Genomic DNA, 24,309 nt, shown 5'->3' with positions numbered 1-24,309 from the left:
TCAGGGAATCCAACCAGACGACCCCAGCACTGCACATCCAGGCTGAGGCGATGGCTGGTCGCAGTATAACACCAGTATGTGTGTATATACTTTTTAAGGTAGTTTCCAGCCTCCTATCTGCTGGATCCTTGAGGGCGGCCGTATCAGGAGACGGTAACGCCACTTGTTTTGATAAGCGTGTGAGCGCCTTATCCACCCTAGGAGGTGTTTCCCAGCGCGCCCTAACCTCTGGCGGGAAAGGGTATAATGCTAATAACTTTTTTGAAATTAGCATTTTTCTATCTGGGTTAACCCACGCTTCATCACATACATCATTTAATTCCTCTGATTCAGGAAAAACTACAGGTAGTTTTTTCACCCCCACATAATACCCCTTTTTGTGGTACTTGTAGTATCAGAGATATGCAAAGCCTCCTTCATTGCCGTGATCATATAACGTGTGGCCCTACTTGAAAATACGTTTGTTTCATCACCGTCGACACTAGATTCAGTGTCTGTGTCTGGGTCTGTGTCGACCGACTGAGGTAAAGGGCGCTTTACAGCCCCTGACGGTGTCTGAGACGCCTGGGCAGGTACTAACTGGTTTGCCGGCCGTCTCATGTCGTCAACTGATTTTTGTAATGTGCTGACATTATCACGTAATTCCATAAACAAAGCCATCCATTCCGGTGTCGACTCCCTGGGGGGTGACATCACCATTATCGGCAATTGCTCTGCCTCCACGCCAACATCGTCCTCATACATGTCGACACACACGTACCGACACACAGGGAATGCTCTTATCGAAGACAGGACCCCACTAGCCCTTTGGGGAGACAGAGGGAGAGTTTGCCAGCACACACCCAAGCGCTATAATATATATGGGAACAACCCTATATAAGTGTTGTTCCTTATAGCCGCTTAAATATATAAAAATATCGCCAAAATATGCCCCCCTCTCTGTTTTACCCTGTTTCTGTAGTGCAGTGCAGGGGAGAGTCCAGGGAGCCTTCCTCACAGCGGAGCTGAGCAGGAAAATGGCGCTGTGTGCTGAGGAGAATAAGCCCCGCCCCCTATTCCGGCGGGCTTTTCTCCCGGAGTTTTAGACATTTGGCATGGGTTAAATACATACATATAGCCTCAATGGCTATATGTGATGTATTCTTTTGCCATAAAAGGTATTATATATTGCTGCCCAGGGCGCCCCCAGCAGCGCCCTGCACCCTCCGTGACCGTCTGGTGTGAAGTGTGTGACAACAATGGCGCACAGCTGCAGTGCTGTGCGCTACCTTCATGAAGACTGAAGAGCCTTCTGCCGCCTGTTTCCGGACCTTCAATCTTCAGCATCTGTAAGGGGGGTCGGCGGCGCGGCTCCGGGACGAACCCCAGGGTGAGACCTGTGTTCCGACTCCCTCTGGAGCTAATGGTGTCCAGTAGCCTAAGAATCCAATCCATCCTGCACGCAGGTGAGTTGAAATTCTCTCCCCTAAGTCCCTCGATGCAGTGAGCCTGTTGCCAGCAGGACTCACTGAAAATAAAAAACCTAAAAAACTTTTTCTAAGCAGCTCTTTAGGAGAGCCACCTAGATTGCACCCTGCTCGGACGGGCACAAAAACCTAACTGAGGCTTGGAGGAGGGTCATAGGGGGAGGAGCCAGTACACACCACCTGATCCTAAAGCTTTATTTTTGTGCCCTGTCTCCTGCGGAGCCGCTATTCCCCATGGTCCTGACGGAGTCCCCAGCATCCACTTAGGACGTTAGAGAAAGATTCCTGATATTGTAATAACGGACAAAAGTGAGATCTTCAGCTGTCACACAGTCAGTAGAATTGTTGGTGTATGTTTATGTAGGCCAACTTACCTGCGCTGTGTCAGGCTGACCGCGTGTAGTACATACTTTGAATCGAAAGGAAGAACTTTCATTAAAACAGAGGAGTTCTACAAATGCCACCTCTTCATCCTGAAATGAGAGCACAAGAACTAATGAAATGTAATGTTCTAGAAGAGGAGCCATACCATGCATGTGTCGGGAGTCCACCAAAAAAAGGATTTTGGTACTTACTGGTAAATCCATTTCTCCGATTCCACAGGGGACACTGGAACGTCTTTACGGTGGGGTATACATGGTGGCTAAGTGGAGCCGGCACTTTAAATTCTTTAGAACTGTGACTGTACCTCCCCTCTATGTACCACATACAGACCAGTTTGAAAACTGAGCCCGAGAGGAGACGGCTCGAAGCACTCGACAGAGGAGGAGGTGATAGAAAAAACAACAATAAACAACAGTAAGAACATTAACAAACCGTAAATGTCACCAGTCAACCCAACAGGTAAGTAACCATATATTAACGTAAAATGGTATAACCTGAGAAAAGGAAAGTAACAAAGAGACACCCAGCGCTGGGAGGGCGTCCAGTGTCCCTTGTGGAATCGGAGAAATGGATTTACCGGTAAGTACCAAAATCCCTTTTTCTCCTTCATCCACTAGTGAACACTGGAAAGTCTTTATGGTGGGAACGTCCCAGAGCTCCCATTTTGGGCGGGACAGCCCTGAGAGTCCTGCATTACTGCCAGGCCAAACTAAGAAGCCGAAGCAGCAAAAGTAACAAATTTGTAAAATTTGACAAAGGTATGTTTCCCCAACCAAGTTGCCGCTCTACACAACTGTGTCAAAGAAACTCCCCTAGCAGTCGCACAAGAAGAACCCACCGACTGCGTGGAATGAGCTGACACCGAACGCGGTGGCGGAAGAGAGGCTGCTAGATAAGCCTGTCTGATGGTAAATTTGATCCATCGAGCCAGTCTGTTTTGAGGCCGGCCATCCCGGCTTGGCAGCATCAAACAGAACAAACAGAGCATCCGTCTTGCATAAAACTGCTGTTCTCTCTACATTTATACGCAAGACCTTAACAACATCCAGTGACTTCGAAGAAGGAGAATCACCGGAGAGAACCGGGACCACAATAGGCTGGTTAATGTGAAATGCAGAAACTACCTTAGGCAAGAAAGACCTATGGGGGTAATTCCAAGTTGATCGCAGCAGGAATTCTGTTAGCAATTGGGCAAAACCATATGCACTGCAGGGGAGGCAGATATAACATGTGCAGAGAGAGTTAGATTTGGGTGTGGTGTGTTCAATCTGCAATCTAATTTGCAGTGTAAAAATAAAGCAGCCAGTATTTACCCTGCACAGAAATAAAATAACCCACCCAAATCTAACTCTCTCTGCAAATGTTATATCTGCCACACCTGCAGTGCACATGGTTTTGCCCAACTGCTAAAAAAATGTCCTGCTGCGATCAACTTGGAATTACCCCCCATGTGTGTGGAGTTCCGCTCTATCTCCATGAAATATGAGATATGGCGGATGACAGGAAAGAGCTCCCAATTCGGAAACTCTCCAAGCCGTAGTCAGGGCTAGAAGCAGGGCCGTTTCTTGGGGCAGGCGAGCAGTGCAACCGCACTGGGCGCCCGCCGCGGCACTGACTGTGGCTCCCTGCTTCCCCCTCCTATTTCTCCCCGAGTAATCTGCTCGGGGGGCGGAGTTTCACAGAATGACATGGTTGCGTCGTTACGTCACGACGCAACCCCGTCACTCCGTGAAACTCCCCCCCCTCCCCGAGCGGAGTACAGAGGGGGATCCAAGTTATGAAGAGAGAACAGCCTGGCGCGAGGAGCGACTGGTGAGGCGGGCCGGAGAGCGGTAATCGCCTCTGTAAGTATTCTCTCTCTCTCTCAATGTGTAAAATGGGTACACCTGCCGTAATGTGTGAAATGGGGACTCTTGCCTGCCGTAGTGTGGGGATTTAATGTATCAAGGGCATTGCGGTGTGTGGCATAATATGGTGCAGGGGGCATTACTGTGTGGGGCTTTTTATGGTAGAATTTTTTTTTCCTGTGGTGGTCGTGATCTGTTGGAGCAGGGTCAAAAACTGGATTGTGAGGTAGTCTTTTCAGACGAGGCCATGCCCATTTAAATGAGACCACACCCATTTAGACGAGGCCACGCCCCCTTGCCGGGTGCGCGCACAATTTTTTTTTAAATCTAGGTGGGGGGGGGGGGGGGGGCACATTTTTTTATGTCATGGGGGGGCGCATTTTTAAATCTCGCACTGGGAGCCAAATTGGCTAGAAACAGCCCTGGCTAGAAGTAACACTACCTTCCACGTAAGAAACTTATGCTCCACCGATTTCAGAGGTTCAAATAAAGATGATTGCAAAAAGGACAGAACCGTATCCAGATCCCAAGGAGCTGTAGGAGGAATGAACGGTGGCTTAAGCCGGATAACTTCCTGAATGAAAGTCTGTACTTCAGCTAGCAACGGCAACCTCCTCTGGAAAAAAATCAAAAGGGCAGAGACCTGAACCTTTAGAGATCCAACACTTAAACCTGCCGAGAAACCAGCCTGGAGAAAAAGGAGAAGCTTTGCCAATCGAAGGGGAGAAGCAGAAAACTGACGCTGCTCACACCATGAAATATATTCCTTCCATATACGGTAATAGTGCCTAGAAGTGACCTCCTTTCTAGCACTCATCATGGTAGGATTGACTAACGAAGGAATACCCTTGAGCTTTAGGATCTCCCTTTCAACAGCCACGCCGTCAAACATAGCCACTGTAAGCCTGGATAAACGAAAGGTCCCTGCATTAGCAAATCCGGCCACAGAGGAAGAGGCCACGGGTCGTCTACGAGTAACCGATGTACTACGTTCTACAAGGCCAGTCTGGAGTCACGTGCAGAACCGTGACCCTCTCTCGCTTGATCCTCTTGAGCAGATGAGGAAACAGGAGGAACGGAGGAAAAAGATAGACAAAGCGGAACCTCCAGGGAATCGTTAACGCATCCACTGCCTCAGCATTGGGATCTCTGGTGCGGGAACAGTATTGAGTAAGCTGGTGGTTCCATCTGGACGCCATAAGATCTATTTGTGGGAGTCCCCAACTATCTACTAGTTGTTGAAACACTTGAGGAAGCAATTCCCATTCGCCTGGATGCATATCCTGACGACTTAAGTAATCGGCCTCCCAGTTCTCCACCCCCGGTATGAACACTGCCGATATGGTTTCTGCATGTCTCTTGGTCCAAACCAGGATCCTGGTGATTTCCCTCATAGCAGCTCTGCTGCGGGTACCTCCTTGCCGATTTATGTATGCCACAGCCGTGGCGTTGTCCGTCTGTACACAAATTACACATTCTTGCAGGAGATGAAACGCTAACGTGAGCGCATTGTAAACCGCCCAAAGTTCCAGGATATTGATAGGTAGAGTCTGTTCCTGAGGAGTCCAAAGGCCATGGAATTGACAATCCAGAGTCACCGCTCCCCAGCCACGGAGACTGGCATCCGTCGTGAGAAGCACCCAATCTGTGACGTACCAGTATTAGGAGACCTTGGTTCTCTTTGACCCTCAACTGACCTGGCCAGATTAAGTGCCCAATCTGGCTCAGATAACAGAGCCTGGGACATGGCCACTACTCTATCTTTATGAGAAGCCGCCAGTTCCGCAGACAAATCAGACATGACTCCTGTCATGTGAGATAACCAAGAGGGAGAGGGGTCCTGTACACTGGTCGAAACTTAGTATGTTGTGTAAACTTTGCTGAACATTTTTTGCAGGCATAAAGCTAATGTGAAGCATTAGACTGATTTTCCCTGCTGGTCATACTGTAAATGTCAGTTACAGATACAGTAAAAGGAAAAGAAGAGAAGAGGAAGGAAGGGAGAGCACAAGTGAACGGCAACCTCCTCTGTATAGGTGTCACAGACACCTATACAGTAATAAACTGTAAGCTAGTAGGCAGTTTCTCCATATATACATATATATATTGTGTCAAGAACACTGGAATAGTGTTTGAGGGCAGGTATGTTTGTCCCAGGTTCTTGTCTTACATGTTTTAGAAAAAGAAAAACTTACAGGAAAATGTTTTGTTTTGTTAGAACCTTTTCAGTCTGTTGGAAAAGCTGGATAAGGGCCCTGAGAGAGAGAGGGCAAGTTCCAGACATTGGGCCCAGTTCGGGTCTTTGGCCTCACAGAGGGCTAATCAGGGCTTTCAGTTGTGCAAGAGTGTTATAAGGATGCTAGCCTGATCAGTGTGTGCAGACTGCCTGGAAAGAAACTGCAAAACCTCTGTGGGAGAAACATGCTTCCTTATACAAGTGAGCCATACAGTATTTACTGGAAAACTCTGTATTTTATTTAGAGACAGTAACGTCTTGTCTTGTGTATAGTTAGCGCCGGACAGGCAAGGTATTTTCTTTTGATGTTTATTTTATTTTCTGCTTAATAAAACTGGTTGCGGCCAGTTGTACCACAAAACTGGACTTGTATGATTTCTCAGCTGCTGCTTGCTGCCATCTACCCCAGGAGACGGCACCCTGTTCCCCTACAGTGTTACAATAGAAATATGGCTCTATTCACTGCACTCTCCACACACCCATCAAACACACTACCAGTTCCATCACAGGTCAGGTAACTGCAGCCTCTGGCGAAGTGAACCCTGCTGCAGTAGGCGCTGTGAGTAATGGCGCTGAGCCTGTGGAGACGCGCGCTCACCCGCCAGAAGCAGAAGCCGTCTAGGAGTGTAGCTCTGCCTCCCACTACTGGCGCCCTTCTGGTACCCGGAGCGTAGCTCCATCCTGCTACTGACGCCTTCGTGGAGACTGCAGCTGCTCTGAGCGTAGCTCCGCCCCCCTCCAATGTACACAAGCTGGGAAGTGAGCCGCTCTGAGCCACTCTGTAACCCTGCCATGGCGCCCAAACATGCTTGTAAACTAGCCCACGGCAAAGTACATAAGTAACGCCATGGCTAGTGCTGGGGGAAGTGCCCTGTTAGTTTTATAAACTGGGGACTCTGCTAATCAGAGCCCAGGCGCATACTCACTCCTGTCTTGGTATCTGGCCGAGCACAGGCTGTGGGGACCATGCAGTTCCGGAATTATAGCCGGGAGCTGAGGCTACAGTTTAATAAAAACAGTGCCAAAGTCCCATCGGAAGCTTCCACGATGCACACAGGCAGGGGCAGTAGGCTGCCTATCTGTCCTTAGTCTTCTGAAAAGAAAAAGAACATTTTCTCTGGAGAAGCCCAGAGAGAGGACCGGCTCCCTCGGGCACATTTTTCAAACTGGTCTGTAGGGGGGCATAGAGGGGAAGAGCCAGTCACAGTCTAAAAAGAATTTAAAGTGCCGGCTCCACTTAGCCACCATCTATACCCCACCGTAAAGACCTTCCAGTGTCCCCTAGTGGATGAAGGAGAAAGGTAAGTATTAAGCCCCTGATTTAAGGTTGAATACAAGTGCATTTGTGCAACATATTCCTGACTCTCACATGACATGTGTCCAGGATTTCCAGCCCCTTACCAATGAGAGACAGATTAGGGGCAAAAGTAGGGGCATAGACATGCACATTAGCTGCTCCCGATCAGATGCATCAATATTCTGGGATACATTTATCTTTAAATAAGTTATATACTGTACGAAGCATAAACTCTGCACCTACAGAAACTAGGGGGTAAATTTGCTAAGGTGGGAGGTTTTTTTAGAACTTGTGATGTTGCCCATCGCAACCAATCAGATTCTATCTTTTATCTTCCAGAAGCAGCTAGATAAATGTTAAGTAGAATTTGATTGGTTGCTATGAGCAACATCACCAGTTCTAAAAAAAACTGTATTCGACTTGCAAACAGTTATATGCATAAAGGCATCTGAGATATATTTAACACTAATTCTAATAAAATATCACTGCTGCTGCTCTAAGAAAATGGTTTTCCAAAATTTTTTACAGATAAGCAAAAATCTTCATCTGTGTGTGCAAAATGGAATCTTTTATATCAAACCCCAATTCACCCCCCGTCTCATCAGAGTTTAGTGAAATCAGAGAACCTGTGCTGGAGAGACAAGAAAGCAGAAAGCCTCTGGGTAAAAATATATTTTACTTACCTTATACAGGACAAAAATCTGTACAGCTGACCAAACCTCTCAGCACTTACAGTAGTACGGGTGTATTCTGGACACCAAATCCACATTCTGAAAAAGAGGCTTCTACCTTACAGTACTACCTGCAAATCCACTGTTTTGTTTCATATTATGCCCTGTTGAGTAAACTGTTTATTGTTCACATCCCAGCTACACACAAGTTTCTTATTTTAGAGGAACAGGTTAAGGGAGAGATTTATCAAAGCTTGAAGAGAGTGCCATGTGACATGGCAGACAGTGTATTAGATCTTCACTAAAAAGGTCTACAGTCAATAGGTCTACTACTAATGGTACACATGCATTAGGTCGACAGTGTCAAAAGGTCGACATGGAAATCGTTGACACAAAAAAAGGTAGACACAATGGGGAGGTTTTGGGTGCTTTGTCACTTTTCTGCCACAACAATTCTTATTACTTTTATAGAAGAAACTTTCTGTGACAGGTATTTTCCAGACTTTTATAAAAAATAACTTGTAGCCCTAAACTCCTCATGCCTCCAAAATCCTCAAATTCCAGGACAAAGTACACCCTAGACCTTTCCACGCATGCTCACAAGTTATTCAGGCATACTGTGAGCAGGGCAACCTGTTAGGTAGCAGCTTCCTCGTAAAAGCAACTTCCTACTGTTTTTTCCTCTGTCTGCACTATGGTACTGTACACTATGTCTATCAGATGGAATACATTGAAAGCATCCTGAGGAACTTCCCCGCCCTTTTCCACAAAGTGTGGGCTCCTTGGACTTCATGGTTCAACAAACATCTCCTCAACCTAGGACTCTGATGAGACAATGGTTTAAGTCAAATACAGCTTACGTCACCGCCTTATGTTTAACCTGATGAGCCTTTATAAACCTGGGCTACCTTCCCTGCACCCCTTTCCCTGTATCCCTTCTCTCCCTCCCCAACTTTAATGATAAAATCTGCACTTATAGAATTCTCAATATTATTGGACTGTGGGCCTAATTCAGATCTGATCGCAGCAGCAAATTTGTTCAATTTGTGAACATTTGAATGTACTTAAGTACATTTATTCGCAGCAGCGCAAGCCACCCGCCGAGGTGGTGCTGGCACGTAAGCCTCAGCCTCCCTCCCGGCAGGCCGGGGCAGGCGTGGCGAAGGGGAAGTGTTTCGCTTATAATGATTCCCGGTGTACTCGCGGGACTGCGTGTCGCTTTTGCCACTCCTTCCGCGTTTGCGGGGGGGAGCACCCCGCCAAGGACTGCCGTAGGGCAGCCGGTGGGGCAGCCGTGGATAGGGGGGAGCCCCGTGTTGAGCCTAGCTAAGGCCCCCTCTCCAATTAGTGTGGACCAGTTGGCTCGCTGGTCATGATATGTTTATGCGTTCTAAAGGGGCTGCGTGGCGTGAGTATGACGTTCATGCCCCGGAATTTGAAGTGGTCCGTTTCCTACGGCGCCGCAGCCTGACCTTTGTATTTCTCCCCTAGGAATGATGTCTGTGCGGACGACCTTTTTTTTTTTCCTCTCACGGATGATCTGAAGAAAAAAAAATAAAAAATAAAAAGAAGAAGAGGGCCACGGTTGGGGCTACCCTGCCGCATCATCACATTCGGTTGTGTTCTGAGATTATAGATGACCTTCGAGTTTGGGCTCGTTTCTTGTCTGAATTTAATGGTGAGAGGATTTGGCCAGAACTGCCAGTTGGCAATGCTGTCTTACAGCTTTTTACTGATGCGGCGGGGGGGGGGGGGGGTCCGGTTTTGGGGCCTATTTCAACGGGGAATGGTGTGTGGCCCTGTGGCCTTCTGCCTGGGTTTTGGAAGGTCTCACCGCCAATATGTTGCTTCTTGAGCTTTTTCCGATTGTTGTGGGTGTTGAATTGTGGTCTGAGGCCTTGGCGAATCAACATATTATTTTCTGGTGTGATAACCTAGGTGTTGTGCATGCCGTTAATAATCAAAGGTCTTCTTCTCCAATGGCTTTGCGGCTGTTGAGGCATTTGGTTTTGCGCTGTTTGGAGGCGAATATCCGTTTTAGGGCTCGTCATGTACCTGGCGTTAATAATGAAATTGCCGATACTCTGTCACGCTTTGATTTTATTCGTTTCCGTGCGCTGGCTCCGGAAGCCTCTGCAGTTGGGTTAACTCTTCCTCCATTTGTTTGGCAGATTATTAGGTCCGCTTAGAGTCTCTGGCGCAGCGGTCCTTGGCCCCGGCGACTTTGCGGTCGTACGGTGCTGCCTGGCGGGATTGGGAGGCATACCTTGCGCGTTTTCCTGTGGATGGTAAGTCCGTTCATGACCTCTTGTTAGCCTTTGTGTGGGCGCACTGTCAGCGAGGCCGCTCCAAGGCCTCTATGTCTGCTGCGCTGGCGGGGATTTATTTTTTTAGCAGATTGCATGGTGTCTCTGACCCTACAAGGTCATTTGTTCTTTCCATGACTTTAAAGGGTTGGGCTAGGTTGCGCCCGTCTTGCACGGATTCACACAGGCCTATTGATTTGCAGCTGCTGCGGGCTTTGGTTGGTGTTGTTCCTAGTGTGGCTTTGGATGCTTTCGAAGCAGCCCTTTTTCGTTTGGCATTTTCAGCTGCTTTTTTTGGTGCTTTCCGCGTTAGTGAGCTTGTTGCTTCGAGCAGGGCGTCTGTTTCTTCTGGTTTGCTTTTTGGTGAAGTTTTGTTGCGAGATTCATCGGTTCTTTGTAAGCTTCGTTCCTCCAAGACGGATCAATCGGGTAGGGGGCACTGGGTTACACTTCCTGTGCACGCTGACGTGTCTATTTGCCCGGTGTCCCTTGCTGGGGCTTACTATGCTGATCGCCCCTCTGACGGTCTTCAGTGGTTGGTCCATGCTGATTTGACGCCTCTCTCTCAGTTTCAGTTTGCAGCGGTTCTTCGGCATTGCTTGGTTGCCTTAGGGCTGGATGCCAGTTCTTATGGGACGCATTCCTTTAGGATTGGGGCCGTGACTGTCGCTGCGGCGGCTGGGGCCCCGCCTTCTTCCATTCAGGCTCTTGGAAGATGGAGGTCTTCATCTTACAAGTCTTATGTGCGCTGCGACCAGTTATAGTTGCGCTTCCTGCGCCAACCCGAAAACATTTGTTTACTCTCCATTTGTAGAACGATTAGCGTTCGACAAATGGGGGTGTGCAGGGTGCTTTTTGTTTTTCTCCCGGGAGCCATGATTCGGCCCCTTTTTGGTTCACGGGAGGTCGTTTTGTTTTGCCCTTTCACTCGGGTTACCTGTTTTCCCTTTCCTTGGCTAGGCGCTTAGTTGCTGTTCCATTTTGTTGTGTTGGTTTTTTGTTTCTTTATTAACTTGGTTTTGGTGCGGTGGCTCATTTTTAAGTTAAGTTTTCTTTTTACAGTGGAAGAGGAGCGTTTGGAGCAGGTTTGGCTTGTCAGCCATTCCTATATTTACTGGGCTGAGCGGCATGGGCTTGCTGAGCTGTTTTTGGGTGGCCGCCGGGTGCGGTGGTTTGGTGTTCGGGGCCTTCGTTGTGATGCATTGATGGCTTTGCTGCTTTCGGCGGCGGAGACGTGGGGTGTCCCTGACTGGCTGGTGTTGGAGGCAATGACGTCGGTCAATTGAAAGGTGTGAAGCTTATTGTGCGTTTGCGGGAGTTGCTGACGGAAGTCAGGGCACGGTGGCCGGCAGTTACCATTGTCTGGTCGGAAGTGGTGCCTCGTTTGGTTTGGAGGGATGCCCGTAAGCACAAGGCTTTGGACAGGGCGCGGAGGAAGATTAATGTTGCAGTCTCTCGTTTTGTTTTGGTCTCCGGTGGGAAGGTGGTTCAGCATCGTTTTTTGGGGTCTGATCCCTCACGGTATTTTAGGCCCGATGGAGTGCATCTTAATTATTTGGGTCTTGGTTTGTTCATTAAGGATCTGTTGTCTTTTTTAGATTAGTTTGTTGCTCGGTTTGGTGGCGGGCCACGGCTTAAGGCGCCTTAGCTGTGGCGGGAGAGCGCTGCATCTCAGTGGCTTTCTGTGACGTAAGATATCGTTGTGGGGCACCTGCCTCTAACTACTTGACGAGTTTGTCCTGCTCTGTGCGAGGGACCTGGGCTCTTTTAGTGTGAGAGTGCTCAGACTTTGTCCGGGAGGTCAGGTGAGTCTCCACGATGTAAGTGCGTCAGTAAGGGGACGTTGTAGTCGTCACCTTTAAATTAATATAGCGATAAGGCTGGAACTGAGATTGCAGCGTCTCCTGGCCACCTTTTTCCTCGTAGGTTAATTATAATATTGAATAAAAAGCTGTGACCTTTAAGCCAAGCCGTTTTTGTGTCCGTGTCTTTATTTCAGTAGGATTTAAGTTATTTGGTTGGTTACATTTTATTGCATATTTTCTGGTTTATGGGTAAAGTGCATGGTGTTAAATAATTCTAATTAAAGGTAAATGTGGTTTAGTATATAAAGGTTAATGAGTTAATTGGGAATAAACCAATGGAGCTCTTATGGGCAAAACCATGTGCACTGCAGGTGTGGCAGATATAACATGTGCAGAGAGAGTTAGATTTGGGTGGGTTATATTGTTTCTGTGCAGGGTAAATACTGGCTGCTTTATTTTTACACTGCAATTTAGATTTCAGTTTGAACACACCCCACCCAAATCTAACTCTCTCTGCACACGGAGGACAGCAGTGGTCGGGAAGCAGGAGCGGGGATGGTGAGTATTTTTTTTATTTATATATTTTTTCTCTAACGTCCTAGTGGATGCTGGGGACTCCGTAAGGACCATGGGGAATAGACGGGCTCCGCAGGAGACATGGGCACTTTAAGAAATAATTTATATTCTGGTGTGCTCTGGCTCCTCCCTCTATGTCCCTCCTCCAGACCTCAGTTTGAATCTGTGCCCGGACGAGCTGGGTGCTGTTCAGTGAGCTCTCCTGAGCTTGCTGTAAGAAAGTATTTTGTTAGGTTTTTTATTTTCAGGGAGCTCTGCTGGCAACAGACTCCCTGCATCGTGGGACAGAGGGGAGAGAAGCAGCCCTACTCTCTGAAGATAGGTCCTGCTTCTTAGGCTACTGGACACCATTAGCTCCAGAGGGATCGTACACAGGATCTCACCCTCGTCATCCGATCCCAGAGCCGCGCTGCCGTCCCCCTCGCAGAGCCGGAAGACAGAAGCCGGGTGAGCATAACAAGCAAAGAAGACTTCGAAATCAGCGGCAGAAGACTCCAGTCTTCATTGAGGTAGCGCACAGCACTGCAGCTGTGCGCCATTGCTCCCACACACACCTCACATACTCCGGTCACTGTAAGGGTGTAGGGCGCAGGGGGGGGGGCGCCCTGGGCAGCAATTGGGACCTCTTTGGCAAAAGTTTAGCATATATACAGTTGGGCACTGTATATATGTATGAGCCCCCGCCAAAAATTGTACATTGAAGCGGGACAGAAGCCCGCCGCTGAGGGGGCGGGGCTTCTTCCTCAGCACTCACCAGCGCCATTTTTTCTCCACAGCTCCGCTGAGAGGAAGCTCCCCAGGCTCTCCCCTGCAGATACACGATGAAAAGAGAGGGGGGGCACATAATTAGGCGCAAAAATCAATATAAACAGCGGCTACTGGGTTAGCATTAAGTTACTGTGTTATTCCTGGGTTATATAGCGCTGGGGGGTGTGCTGGCATACTCTCTCTCTGTCTCTCCAAAGGGCCTTGTGGGTGAACTGTCTTCAAAAAGAGCATTCCCTGTGTGTGTGGTGTGTCGGTACGCTTGTGTCGACATGTTTGACGAGGAAGGCTATGTGGAAACAGAGCGAGAGCAAATGAATGTGGTGTCTCCGCCGACGGCGCCGACACCTGATTGGATGGATATGTGGAAGGTTTTAAATGATAATGTTAATTCCTTGCATAAAAGGTTGGATAAAGCTGAAGCCTTAGGACAGTCAGGGTCTCAGCCCGTGCCTGATCCTATGTCGCAGAGGCCGTCAGGGTCTCAGAAGCGCCCACTATCCCAAATTGTTGACACAGATACCGACATGGATTCTGACTCCAGTGTCGATTACGATGATGCAAAGTTACAGCCTAAATTGGCTAAATCCATCCGTTATATGATTATAGCAATTAAGGATGTGTTGCACATCACAGAGGAAACCCCAGTCCCTGACAAGAGGGTTCATATGTATGGGGAAAAAGGCAGGTGGTGACCTTTCCCCCTTCACACAAGCTAAATGAGTTATGTGAAAAGGCTTGGGAATCTCCAGATAAAAAACTGCAGATTTCCAAACGGATGCTTATGGCGTATCCTTTCCCGCCAACGGACAGGTTACGCTGGGAATCCTCCCCTAGGGTGGACAAAGCTTTAACACGCTTATCCAAGAGGGTAGCCCTGCCGTCATAGGATACGGCTACCCTAGAAGATGCTGCGGATAGAAAGCAAGAGGGTACCCTGAAGTCCATTTATACACATTCAGGTACCTTACTGAGGCCAGCGATCGCGTCGGCCTGGGTGTGTAGTGCTGTAGCAGCATGGACGGACACCCTGTCTGAGGAACTTGATACCTTAGACAAGGATACTATATTAATGACCCTGGGGCATATAAAAGACGCTGTCCTATATATGAGAGATGCTCAAAGAGACATTAGTCTACTGGGTTCTAGAAAAAATGCTATGTCGATTTCTGCCAGAAGGGTCCTGTGGACTCGGCAATGGACAGGTGATGCCGACTCAAAAAGGCACATGGAGGTTTTACCTTACAAGGGTGAGGAATTGTTTGGGGAGGGTCTCTCGGACCTGGTCTCCACAGCTACTGCTGGAAAGTCAAATTTTTTGCCGTATGTTTACTCACAACCTAAGAAAGCACCGTATTACCAAATGCAGTCCTTTCGATCACAGAAAGGCAAGAAAGTCCGAGGTGCGTCCTTTCTTGCCAGGGGCAGGGGTAGAGGAAAGAAGCTGCACAACACAACTAGTTCCCAGGAACAGAAGTCCTCCCCGGCTTCCACTAAATCCACCGCATGACGCTGGGGCTCCACAGGTGGAGCTAGGCCCGGTGGGGGCGCGTTTCCGAAATTTCAGCCACAGGTGGGTTCACGCCCAGTTGGATCCCTGGGCAATAGATATTGTGCCTCAGTGATAGAAGCTGGAAATCGAAGAGATGCCCCCTCACCGATACCTCAAATCGGCCCTGCCAGCTTCCCCCCTCGAGAGGGAAATAGTGTTAACTGCAATTCACAAATTGTATCTGCAACAGGTGGTGGTCAAGGTTCCCCTCCTTCAACAAGGAAGGGGTTATTATTCGACAATGTTTGTATTACCGAAACCGGACGGTTCGGTCAGACCCATATTGAATTTAAAATCCCTGAACATATATCTGAAACGGTTCAAGTTCAAGATGGAATCGCTGAGAGCGGTCATCGCAAGCCTGGAAGGGGGGGATTTTATGGTGTCTCTGGACATAAAGGATGCATACCTTAATGTCCCCATTTATCCACCTCATCAGGCGTACCTCAGATTTGTAGTACAGGATTGTCATTACCAATTTCAGACGTTGCCATTTGGTCTCTCCACGGCACCGAGAATATTTACCAAGGTAATGGCGGAAATTATGGTTCTCCTGTGGAAGCAAGGGGTCACAATTATCCCATACTTGGACGATCTCCTCATAAAAGCGAGGTCAAGAGGGCAGTTGCTGATCAGTGTAGCACGCTCTCTGGAAGTGTTACGACAACACGGCTGGATTCTAAATATTCCAAAGTCGCAGTTGATTCCTACGACTCGTCTGCCTTTCCTGGGCATGATTCTGGACACGGACCAGAAAAGGGTTTATCTTCCGATGGAGAAGGCTCAGGAACTCATGACACTGGTCAGAAACCTATTAAAACCAAAACAGGTGTCGGTGCATCACTGCACTCGAGTCCTGGGAAAGATGGTGGCATCATACGAGGCCATTCCCTTCGGCAGGTTCCATGCGAGGACCTTTCAATGGGACTTACTGGACAAATGGTCCGGATCACATCTTCAGATGCATTGGTTAATCAACCTATCCCCCATGGCCAGGGTGTCTCTCCTGTGGTGGCTGCAGAGTGCTCACCTTCTCGAGGGCCGCAGATTCGATATTCAGGACTGGGTCCTGGTGACCACGGATGCAAGCCTCCGAGGGTGGGGGGCAGTCACACAGGGAAGAAATTTCCAAGGGCTGTGGTCAAGTCAGGAGACTTGCCTTCACATCAACATCCTGGAACTAAGGGCCATATACAACGCCCTACGTCAAGCGGAGACCCTGCATCGCGACCAACCGGTTCTGATTCAGTCAGACAACATCACCGCTGTGGCTCATGTAAACCGACAAGGCGGCACAAGGGTGGTGATGGTGGAAGCCACCAGAATTCTTCGCTGGGCGGAGAATCACGTAAGCGCACTGTCAGCAGTGTTCATTCCGGGAGTGGAGAACTGGGAAGCAGACTTCCTCAGCAGGCACGACCTCCACCCGGGAGAGTGGGGACTTCATCAAGAAGTCTTCACGCAAATTGCAAGTCGGTGGGAACTGCCACAGGTGGACATGATGGCATCCCACCTCAACAAAAAGCTACAGAAGTATTGTGCCAGGTCAAGAACCCTCAGGCGATAGCTGTGGACGCACTGGTGACACCGTGGGTGTTCCAGTCGGTCTATGTATTTCCTCCTCTTCCTCTCATACCCAAGGTGCTGAGAATCATAAGAAAAAGAGGAGTGAGAACAATACTCATTGTTCCGGATTGGCCAAGAAGGACTTGGTATCCAGATCTGCAAGAAATGCTCACAGAGGACCCGTGGCCTCTGCCTCTAAGACAGGACTTGTTGCAACAGGGGCCCTGCCTGTTCCAAGACTTACCGCGGCTGCGTTTGACGGCATGGCGGTTGAACGCCGGATCCTAGCAGAAAAAGGCATTCCGGATGAGGTTATTCCTACGCTGATAAAGGCTAGGAGGACGTGACGGCTCAACATTATCACCGTATATGGCGAAAATATGTTGCTTGGTGTGAAGCCAGGAATGCCCCTACGGAGGAATTCCAGCTGGGCCGTTTCCTTCACTTCCTACAGTCGGGAGTGACTTTGGGCCTAAAATTGGGTTCCATTAAGGCCCAGATTTCGGCCTTATCCATTTTCTTTCAAAAAGAACTGGCTTCTCTACCTGAAGTTCAGACGTTTGTAAAGGGAGTGCTGCATATTCAGCCCCCTTTTGTGCCTCCAGTGGCACCTTGGGATCTTAATGTGGTGTTGAGTTTCCTGAAATCACACTGGTTTGAACCACTCAAAACGGTGGAATTGAAATATCTCACATGGAAGGTGGTCATGCTACTAGCCTTGGCTTCGGCTAGGCGTCTGTCAGAATTGGCGGTTTTGTCACATAAAAGCCCCTATCTGGTTTTCCATGCGGATAGAGCAGAATTGCGGACCCGCCCACAATTTCTGCCGAAAGTGGTTTCATCCTTTCATATAAACCAACCTATTGTGGTGCCTGTGGCTACTAATGGCTTGGAGGATTCCGAGTTACTTAATGTGGTCAGGGCTTTGAAGGTTTATGTAGCCAGAACGGCTAGGGTCAGGAAAACAGAATCTTTGTTTATCCTGTATGCTTCCAACAAGCTTGGGGCGCCTGCTTCAAAGCAGACTATTGCTCGCTGGATCTGTAACACGATTCAGCAGGCTCATTCTGCGGCTGGATTGCCGCTGCCTAAATCGGTTAAGGCCTATTCCACAAGGAAGGTGGGCTCTTCTTGGGCGGCTGCCCGAGGGGTCTCGGCATTACAGCTTTGCCGAGCGGCTACTTGGTCAGGTTCAAACACTTTTGCAAAGTTCTACAAGTTTGATACCCTGGCTGAGGAGGACCTTGTGTTTGCTCAATCGGTGCTGCAGAGTCATCCGCACTCTCCCGCCCGTTTGGGAGCTTTGGTATAATCCCCATGGTCCTTACGGAGTCCCCAGCATCCACTAGGACGTTAGAGAAAATAAGATTTTCTATTTCTCGTAATCCGTAGCGGATGCTGGGCGCCCGTCCCAAGTGCGGACTTCTTCTGCAATGCTTGTATATAGTTATTGCTTAAATAAGGGTTATGTTATAGTTGCATCAGGGTTGAACTGATGCTCTGTTGTTGTTCATACTGTTAACTGGGTAAGGTTATCACAAGTTATACGGTGTGATTGGTGTGGCTGGTATGAATCTTGCCCTGGATTATCAAAATCCTTTCCTTGTACTGTCAGCTCTTCCGGGCACAGTTTCTCTAACTGAGGTCTGGAGGTGGGACATAGAGGGAGGACCCAGAGCACACCAGAATATAAATTCTTTCTTAAAGTGCCCATGTCTCCTGCGGAGCCCGTCTATTCCCCATGGTCCTTACGGAGTCCCCAGCATCCACTACGGACTACGAGAAATAGATTTACCGGTAAGTAAAATCTTATTTTTTTATTTTTTTTGGGGGGGGGGTAAGCAACGCTACTAGCGGCACAGCTACAGTGGGCACAACTACTGAGAGCACAGCTACGGTGGCACAACTACTGAGGGCACAGCTACGGGGGCACGACTACTGAGGGCACAGTACTGGGGTCACAACTACTGAGGGCACAACTACTGAGGGCACAACTACTGAGGGTACAGTACTGGGGGGCACAACTACTGAGAGCACAGCTACAAGGGGCACAGTACTGGGGGCACAACTACTGAGGGCACAGTACTGGGGGCACAACTACTGAGAGCACAGCTACAAGGGGCACAGTACTGGGGGCACAACTACTGAGGGCACAGCTACAGGGGGCACAGTACTGGGGCACAACTACTGAGGGCACAGCTGCGAGGGGCACAACTACTGAGGGTATAACTACAAGGGGCACGGGGGCGTGGCTTGACACAGCATGGTGTAGGCAGCTTCCTACCAGATCTCCTGCTAATATCCTGATCTATCTCCTGTTCAGTAGCGGATCTTGCCACGGGCAAGCAGGACTTTTGCCCAGGGCGCCGCCTTCCGGAGGGTGCCGCACCATGGCAAGATCCGCCACTGTGCCCCGCTGTGCCCCCCGCTTTGAAGGGAACCAGACGCTACGGTCTAGTTTCCCTTCATGGAGAGGACCTTTGCTGTGCGGTGCGCGATGACGTCATCGCGCACCGCACAGCATAGTGGCACAGACACTAGGGGTCATAATTGACCTCTAGTGTCTATGCTGTTCTATGGGAGAGACGTAATAACGTCTCTCCCATAGATCGAGGAGAGGAGAGGAGAGAAGAGCGGCGGCGGCGGAGGAGGTCTGCAGCGGTCTGGATCAGGAACGGGGACAGTAAGTATTTTTTTATTTCATTTTTTCTTTCAGCGGCGCTACAGGGGGCACAAATGGGGGCGTAACTGACCACGCCCCCATTTGAAGATGCGCCCCTATACTTTGCCCGGGGCGCCACAAGGGCAAGAACCGGCCCTGCTCCTGTTTCCCTGGTGTTCTGTGGTTGAAAATATCTGTAAGACTGCAGTACCCCCCTCTGCTCCTGCAGTGTGAATTTGGGGATCCTCGGTGCCAAGAGTCCTAACTTACTGGCTGGTGCAGTCTGTGACTGGATCCTGAGGCAGACTCTGCTCTCAGTGTGGCTGTTGCTCCTGCTGCAGCTCTGCCCTCACTCAGCTGCTGGGGCCAGTGTGCTCTGCAGAGGTTTTGGACGCAGTATCCTGTGGATTTCTGTGCCCTGTCTCCAGCTTTGTCATAATGTGTGAAATCTACCACAACTCTGTAGCTGGTGAGCAGGATGGCTTTGCTTCTATGTCCTTTTATCCAGATTCAGTGCAGCAGCTCTCAGGGACCCTTAGTTAGACTTTATCTGCACCACTTACTATTACACTACAGCAGGTGCTTACCGCTGTGGGTTCTTCCGAGCAACAAATTACTAATAGACTGGAGGAGCTGAGGGATGACCTTACGCATATTCACTGTGAACTACGGCTGGTGATGGCGCGTGTGGATCCTCCAGCGGCCTCTGTTTCTTTAGTGGTGACTCCATGGTCCCACGCGAAGATTCGATCTGCAGTCACACAGAGTCACTTATCTGATGAAGAGGGAGAATGGCGACGTAACATCCTCCAGTTTGCTGGCAGTCGGCGAGAGGGAATGGCTTTCCACTCTAATATTTATTTGGAACAGTGGTTCGGTGTAACCCGCGGATGGAGGTTTTTGTCCCTAATCCGGTTTTCTTCAGCTGCCACTTGTCCCTATACGTTTATTTTGACACAGCTGTGTGTGACGGCTGATGGCCCAGTTTATCCTTCTGCCCACTCTCGAGGGACTGTCATTTGGCTGGATTACTTTGTTCCAGGGTGGACTCATCCTCCGGACTGATTTTGCTCACCTTGGGACTGGGAATCATTTCATTGGCTGCTGAGATCCTTACTGTGCTCTGTTCTGTATACTGATTCTCGTTAGCTACTGCGTAATTTCATATAGTTTGTACATCATAGCTCCAGTTGTGTTATACTGCTATTGTGCTCATTCTAAATAATTATTTGCATACAACTAATTATTTTCCAGGAGAATTCTCCTATAATGTTTAAGGCCATTTATTTAGTGTTATTGTCACTTATATAGATATCCGTCTGTTTTCCGGCTCAGTGTATCTAAACCTACTGTATGTGCATTTTTCACTATTTTGCAGGAGCAACTTCCCATATATAGGTTGTGGTCATTTATTTTAATGCCGCAACCACTTCTATTTATATTATGTCTGTTCTTTACACTCAGTTATCTTGGTATTTGCATAATACTTTACTATTCTATGGGTATAACCTGCTCTATTTAGTTTATGGTCTTTTATTTAATTATCCCTGTCATTTACAGTATATCGTGTGCTTATCCTGTAGCTACACTTTTGTTGTTCTGCTATCCTCGTGCTCATTCTAGCTAAATATTTGCGTGTAACACTTTCCGAGAGAATCCTGTTCTAACTGGTGTATGGCCATTTATTTAATGTTACATCGATATTATGTCTGTTTACCAGCTCCTTGTATCTAAGAACGTGTGCACTTTACCATTTTGTGGGAGAAGCTTGCCATATTTAGTCTGTGGTCGCTTGTTTTAGTTCCACAGCCGTTTATATTTATATTCTGTCTTTAAGCTCAGCTACCTCAGTATTTGCATACTACTTTACTATTCTGCGGGTATAACCTGCTCCACTTAGTTTATGGCCATTTATTTTAACTGCCCCTGTCAATTATACGGTATACTTATACTGTGTTATGGGGTTGGGGGGTGGGGGGATGTTAGGCATTTAGGTGTAGTGTAGTTAGGGATGGGGTTCTTATGGGGAACCAGGTATGCCTAGGTTGGGGTTAGGTTATACAGGGTGGGGGGTTCTTGGGAGGTTTGCTTTGGGTGTCTTTATTTTATTTTGTGTATTTGTTTGGTTTGTAGGTTAGGGCATATTGGGTGGGGGGGAATGTGAGGCTTTGTGTTTTGATATTCTGATGGATGAGTTTTTTTATATTTTCATTTACGGTATGTCACCTATATGCCCCATTATAAATCTGGTTCTCTCATGTGTACACCCGAATGGCGCCTTCGGGTGGCAATTAAGCTATAAGTGTTTGATTTGGAGTATTCTGTATGTTGTTTTTAATATATCCTGCTATTGTCCCATTTCTCATGTCCGATGGCTCGGTGGCTGATCTTTATTTTGTCATTTATACACTGTTTATGCCTTCCTGTATTATTCCTCATGTTTGCCTTACCAATCATATGTCTCTTTAATGTCTGGGTGTAACTTTTTAAATTTCCAATAAAAATGACACAGTTAAAAAAAAAAAAACTACAAGGGGCACAACTACTGAGGGCACAGCTACAAGGGGCACAGTACTGGGGGCACAGCTACAGGGGGCACAACTACTGAGGGCGCAGTACTGGGGGCACAACTACTGAGGGCACAGCTACAAGAGGCACAGTACTGGGGGCACAGCTAGAGGGGGCACAACTACTGAGGGCACAGCTACAAGGGGCACAGTACTAGGGTCACAACTACTGAGGGCACAGCTACAGGGGGCACAGTACTGGGGGCACAGTACTGAGGGCACAGCTACATGGGGCACAGTACTGGGGGCACAGCTACAGGGGGCACAGTACTGGGGGCACAACTACTGAGGGCACAGCTACAGGGGGGCATAACTGTGACCACGCCCCTTCCCCATGAAGCCACGCCCCTACTTTTTTTATGCGCGCCTGCGCCGCGCACAAACCCTGTTTTACCTATCTGGAAGGGGGGGGGGGGGGGGGGGTGAGCCAAAGGAAACTTTTGCCCTGGGCGCCACAAGGTCAAGAACCGGCCCAGCCCAGTGCCCTTACTTTTTGCATAGTAGCTGACCAATGAGATCATTTTGATACACTTAATAGTTTGAATAAAAGTTTGAATGAAAAAACAAACTTGTATTTATGTTTATTTGTCCCCATCCTTCCATCTTATTTTGTTCTTTTGATTCTGTTTGATACTTTAAAACAAATATGCAGTTGATTCCTTAATCACGTTTTTGCCTTGCTTATCCCACATAAGGAACTGTGTGTACCTTTTCAAAAAAGCTGTATTTTGCCACTTCTGTGTCCTCTGGAAGGTTGGTTTCATTTTCATCATCTTCAAACTCCTCGTCATCTTCAATATTCCTAAAATGAGAAAATGTGCATTGTACTTGCCCAAGTGACAGAAGCTTTCAGTGCTATAAGATGAGTGTACAAAGTTCTATTCCTACAAAGATGGGTTTGACAAATTCTGACTCTTTTGGAATATATGGGAGACTCTCACATTTCAGGGATTTATACTGGTGTCCAGGAAGACAGGGCCACCCCGGATTCTGCCTAGGGAATAGAATGGGGCCTTAATGAAAGCAAATTGCCAATCTTTAGGTACGGTAAATAATCCAACCTTCTCTGACTCCCCACCCACCCCGCAAGAAAATAAACTTATTTTATCAAGAGGAATACAGAAATAAATAACGAACATTTAATAGGGGCCTTTGGGTAGTAGCTGGGGTAGTAAATGGGGCCCAGACCTAAGCATTCAAACTCAGTGGTATAAATATGATTATGAAATGGACAGTAAAATAATAAGAATTTACTTACCGATAATTCTATTTCTCGTAGTCCGTAGTGGATGCTGGGAACTCCGTAAGGACCATGGGGAATAGCGGCTCCGCAGGAGACTGGGCACAAAAGTAAAGCTTTAGGACTACCTGGTGTGCACTGGCTCCTCCCCCTATGACCCTCCTCCAAGCCTCAGTTAGGATACTGTGCCCGGACGAGCGTACACAATAAGGAAGGATTTTGAATCCCGGGTAAGACTCATACCAGCCACACCAATCACACCGTACAACCTGTGATCTGAACCCAGTTAACAGCATGATAACAGAGGAGCCTCTGAAAAGATGGCTCACAACAATAATAACCCGATTTTTGTAATAATAACTATGTACAAGTATTGCAGACAATCCGCACTTGGGATGGGCGCCCAGCATCCACTACGGACTACGAGAAATAGAATTATCGGTAAGTAAATTCTTATTTTCTCTGACGTCCTAGTGGATGCTGGGAACTCCGTAAGGACCATGGGGATTATACCAAAGCTCCCAAACGGGCGGGAGAGTGCGGATGACTCTGCAGCACCGAATGAGAGAACTCCAGGTCCTCCTCAGCCAGGGTATCAAATTTGTAGAATTTAGCAAACGTGTTTGCCCCTGACCAAGTAGCTGCTCGGCAAAGTTGTAAAGCCGAGACCCCTCGGGCAGCCGCCCAAGATGAGCCCACCTTCCTTGTGGAATGGGCTTTTACAGATTTTGGCTGTGTCAGGCCTGCCACAGAATGTGCAAGCTGAATTGTACTACAAATCCAACGAGCAATAGTCTGCTTAGAAGCAGGAGCACCCAGCTTGTTGGGTGCATACAGGATAAACAGCGAGTCAGATTTTCTGACTCCAGCCGTCCTGGAAACATATATTTTCAGGGCCCTGACTACGTCCAGCAACTTGGAGTCCTCCAAGTCCCTAGTAGCCGCAGGTACCACAATAGGCTGGTTCAAGTGAAACGCTGAAACCACCTTAGGGAGAAATTGAGGACGAGTCCTCAATTCTGCCCTGTCCGTATGAAAAATTAGGTAAGGGCTTTTATAGGATAAAGCCGCCAATTCTGAGACACGCCTGGCTGAAGCCAGGGCCAACAGCATTACCACTTTCCATGTGAGATATTTTAAGTCCACAGTGGTGAGTGGTTCAAACCAATGTGATTTTAGGAACCCCAAAACTACATTGAGATCCCAAGGTGCCACTGGAGGCACAAAAGGAGGCTGTATATGCAGTACCCCCTTGACAAACGTCTGAACTTCAGGAACTGAAGCCAGTTCTTTCTGGAAGAAAATCGACAGGGCCGAAATTTGAACCTTAATGGACCCTAATTTTAGGCCCATAGACAGTCCTGTTTGC

General features: G+C 48.2%; 1 protein-coding gene across 3 annotated transcripts in view; it reads right to left on the bottom strand.

Moving 5' to 3' along the window:
• The window catches only part of PARP4 (poly(ADP-ribose) polymerase family member 4), a 281,821-nt gene that overhangs the window by 230,138 nt on the left and 27,374 nt on the right, over nucleotides 1-24,309 (bottom strand). For all 3 annotated transcript variants that reach the window (XM_063951625.1, XM_063951623.1, XM_063951624.1), the window contains exons 5-6: nucleotides 22,409-22,502; nucleotides 1,841-1,939 (exon numbers count right to left, since the gene is read on the bottom strand). In XM_063951625.1, the coding sequence (XP_063807695.1) occupies nucleotides 1,841-1,939; nucleotides 22,409-22,502 (193 nt within the window). The remainder of the gene's footprint in view (nucleotides 1-1,840; nucleotides 1,940-22,408; nucleotides 22,503-24,309) is intronic.

The sequence above is a fragment of the Pseudophryne corroboree genome, chromosome 2 (assembly GCF_028390025.1).
Source record: "Pseudophryne corroboree isolate aPseCor3 chromosome 2, aPseCor3.hap2, whole genome shotgun sequence".
Classification (NCBI taxonomy): Eukaryota; Metazoa; Chordata; class Amphibia; order Anura; family Myobatrachidae; genus Pseudophryne; species Pseudophryne corroboree.
Note: the sequence above shows the minus strand (reverse complement) of the source record. Positions and strands in the feature narration are given on the sequence as shown.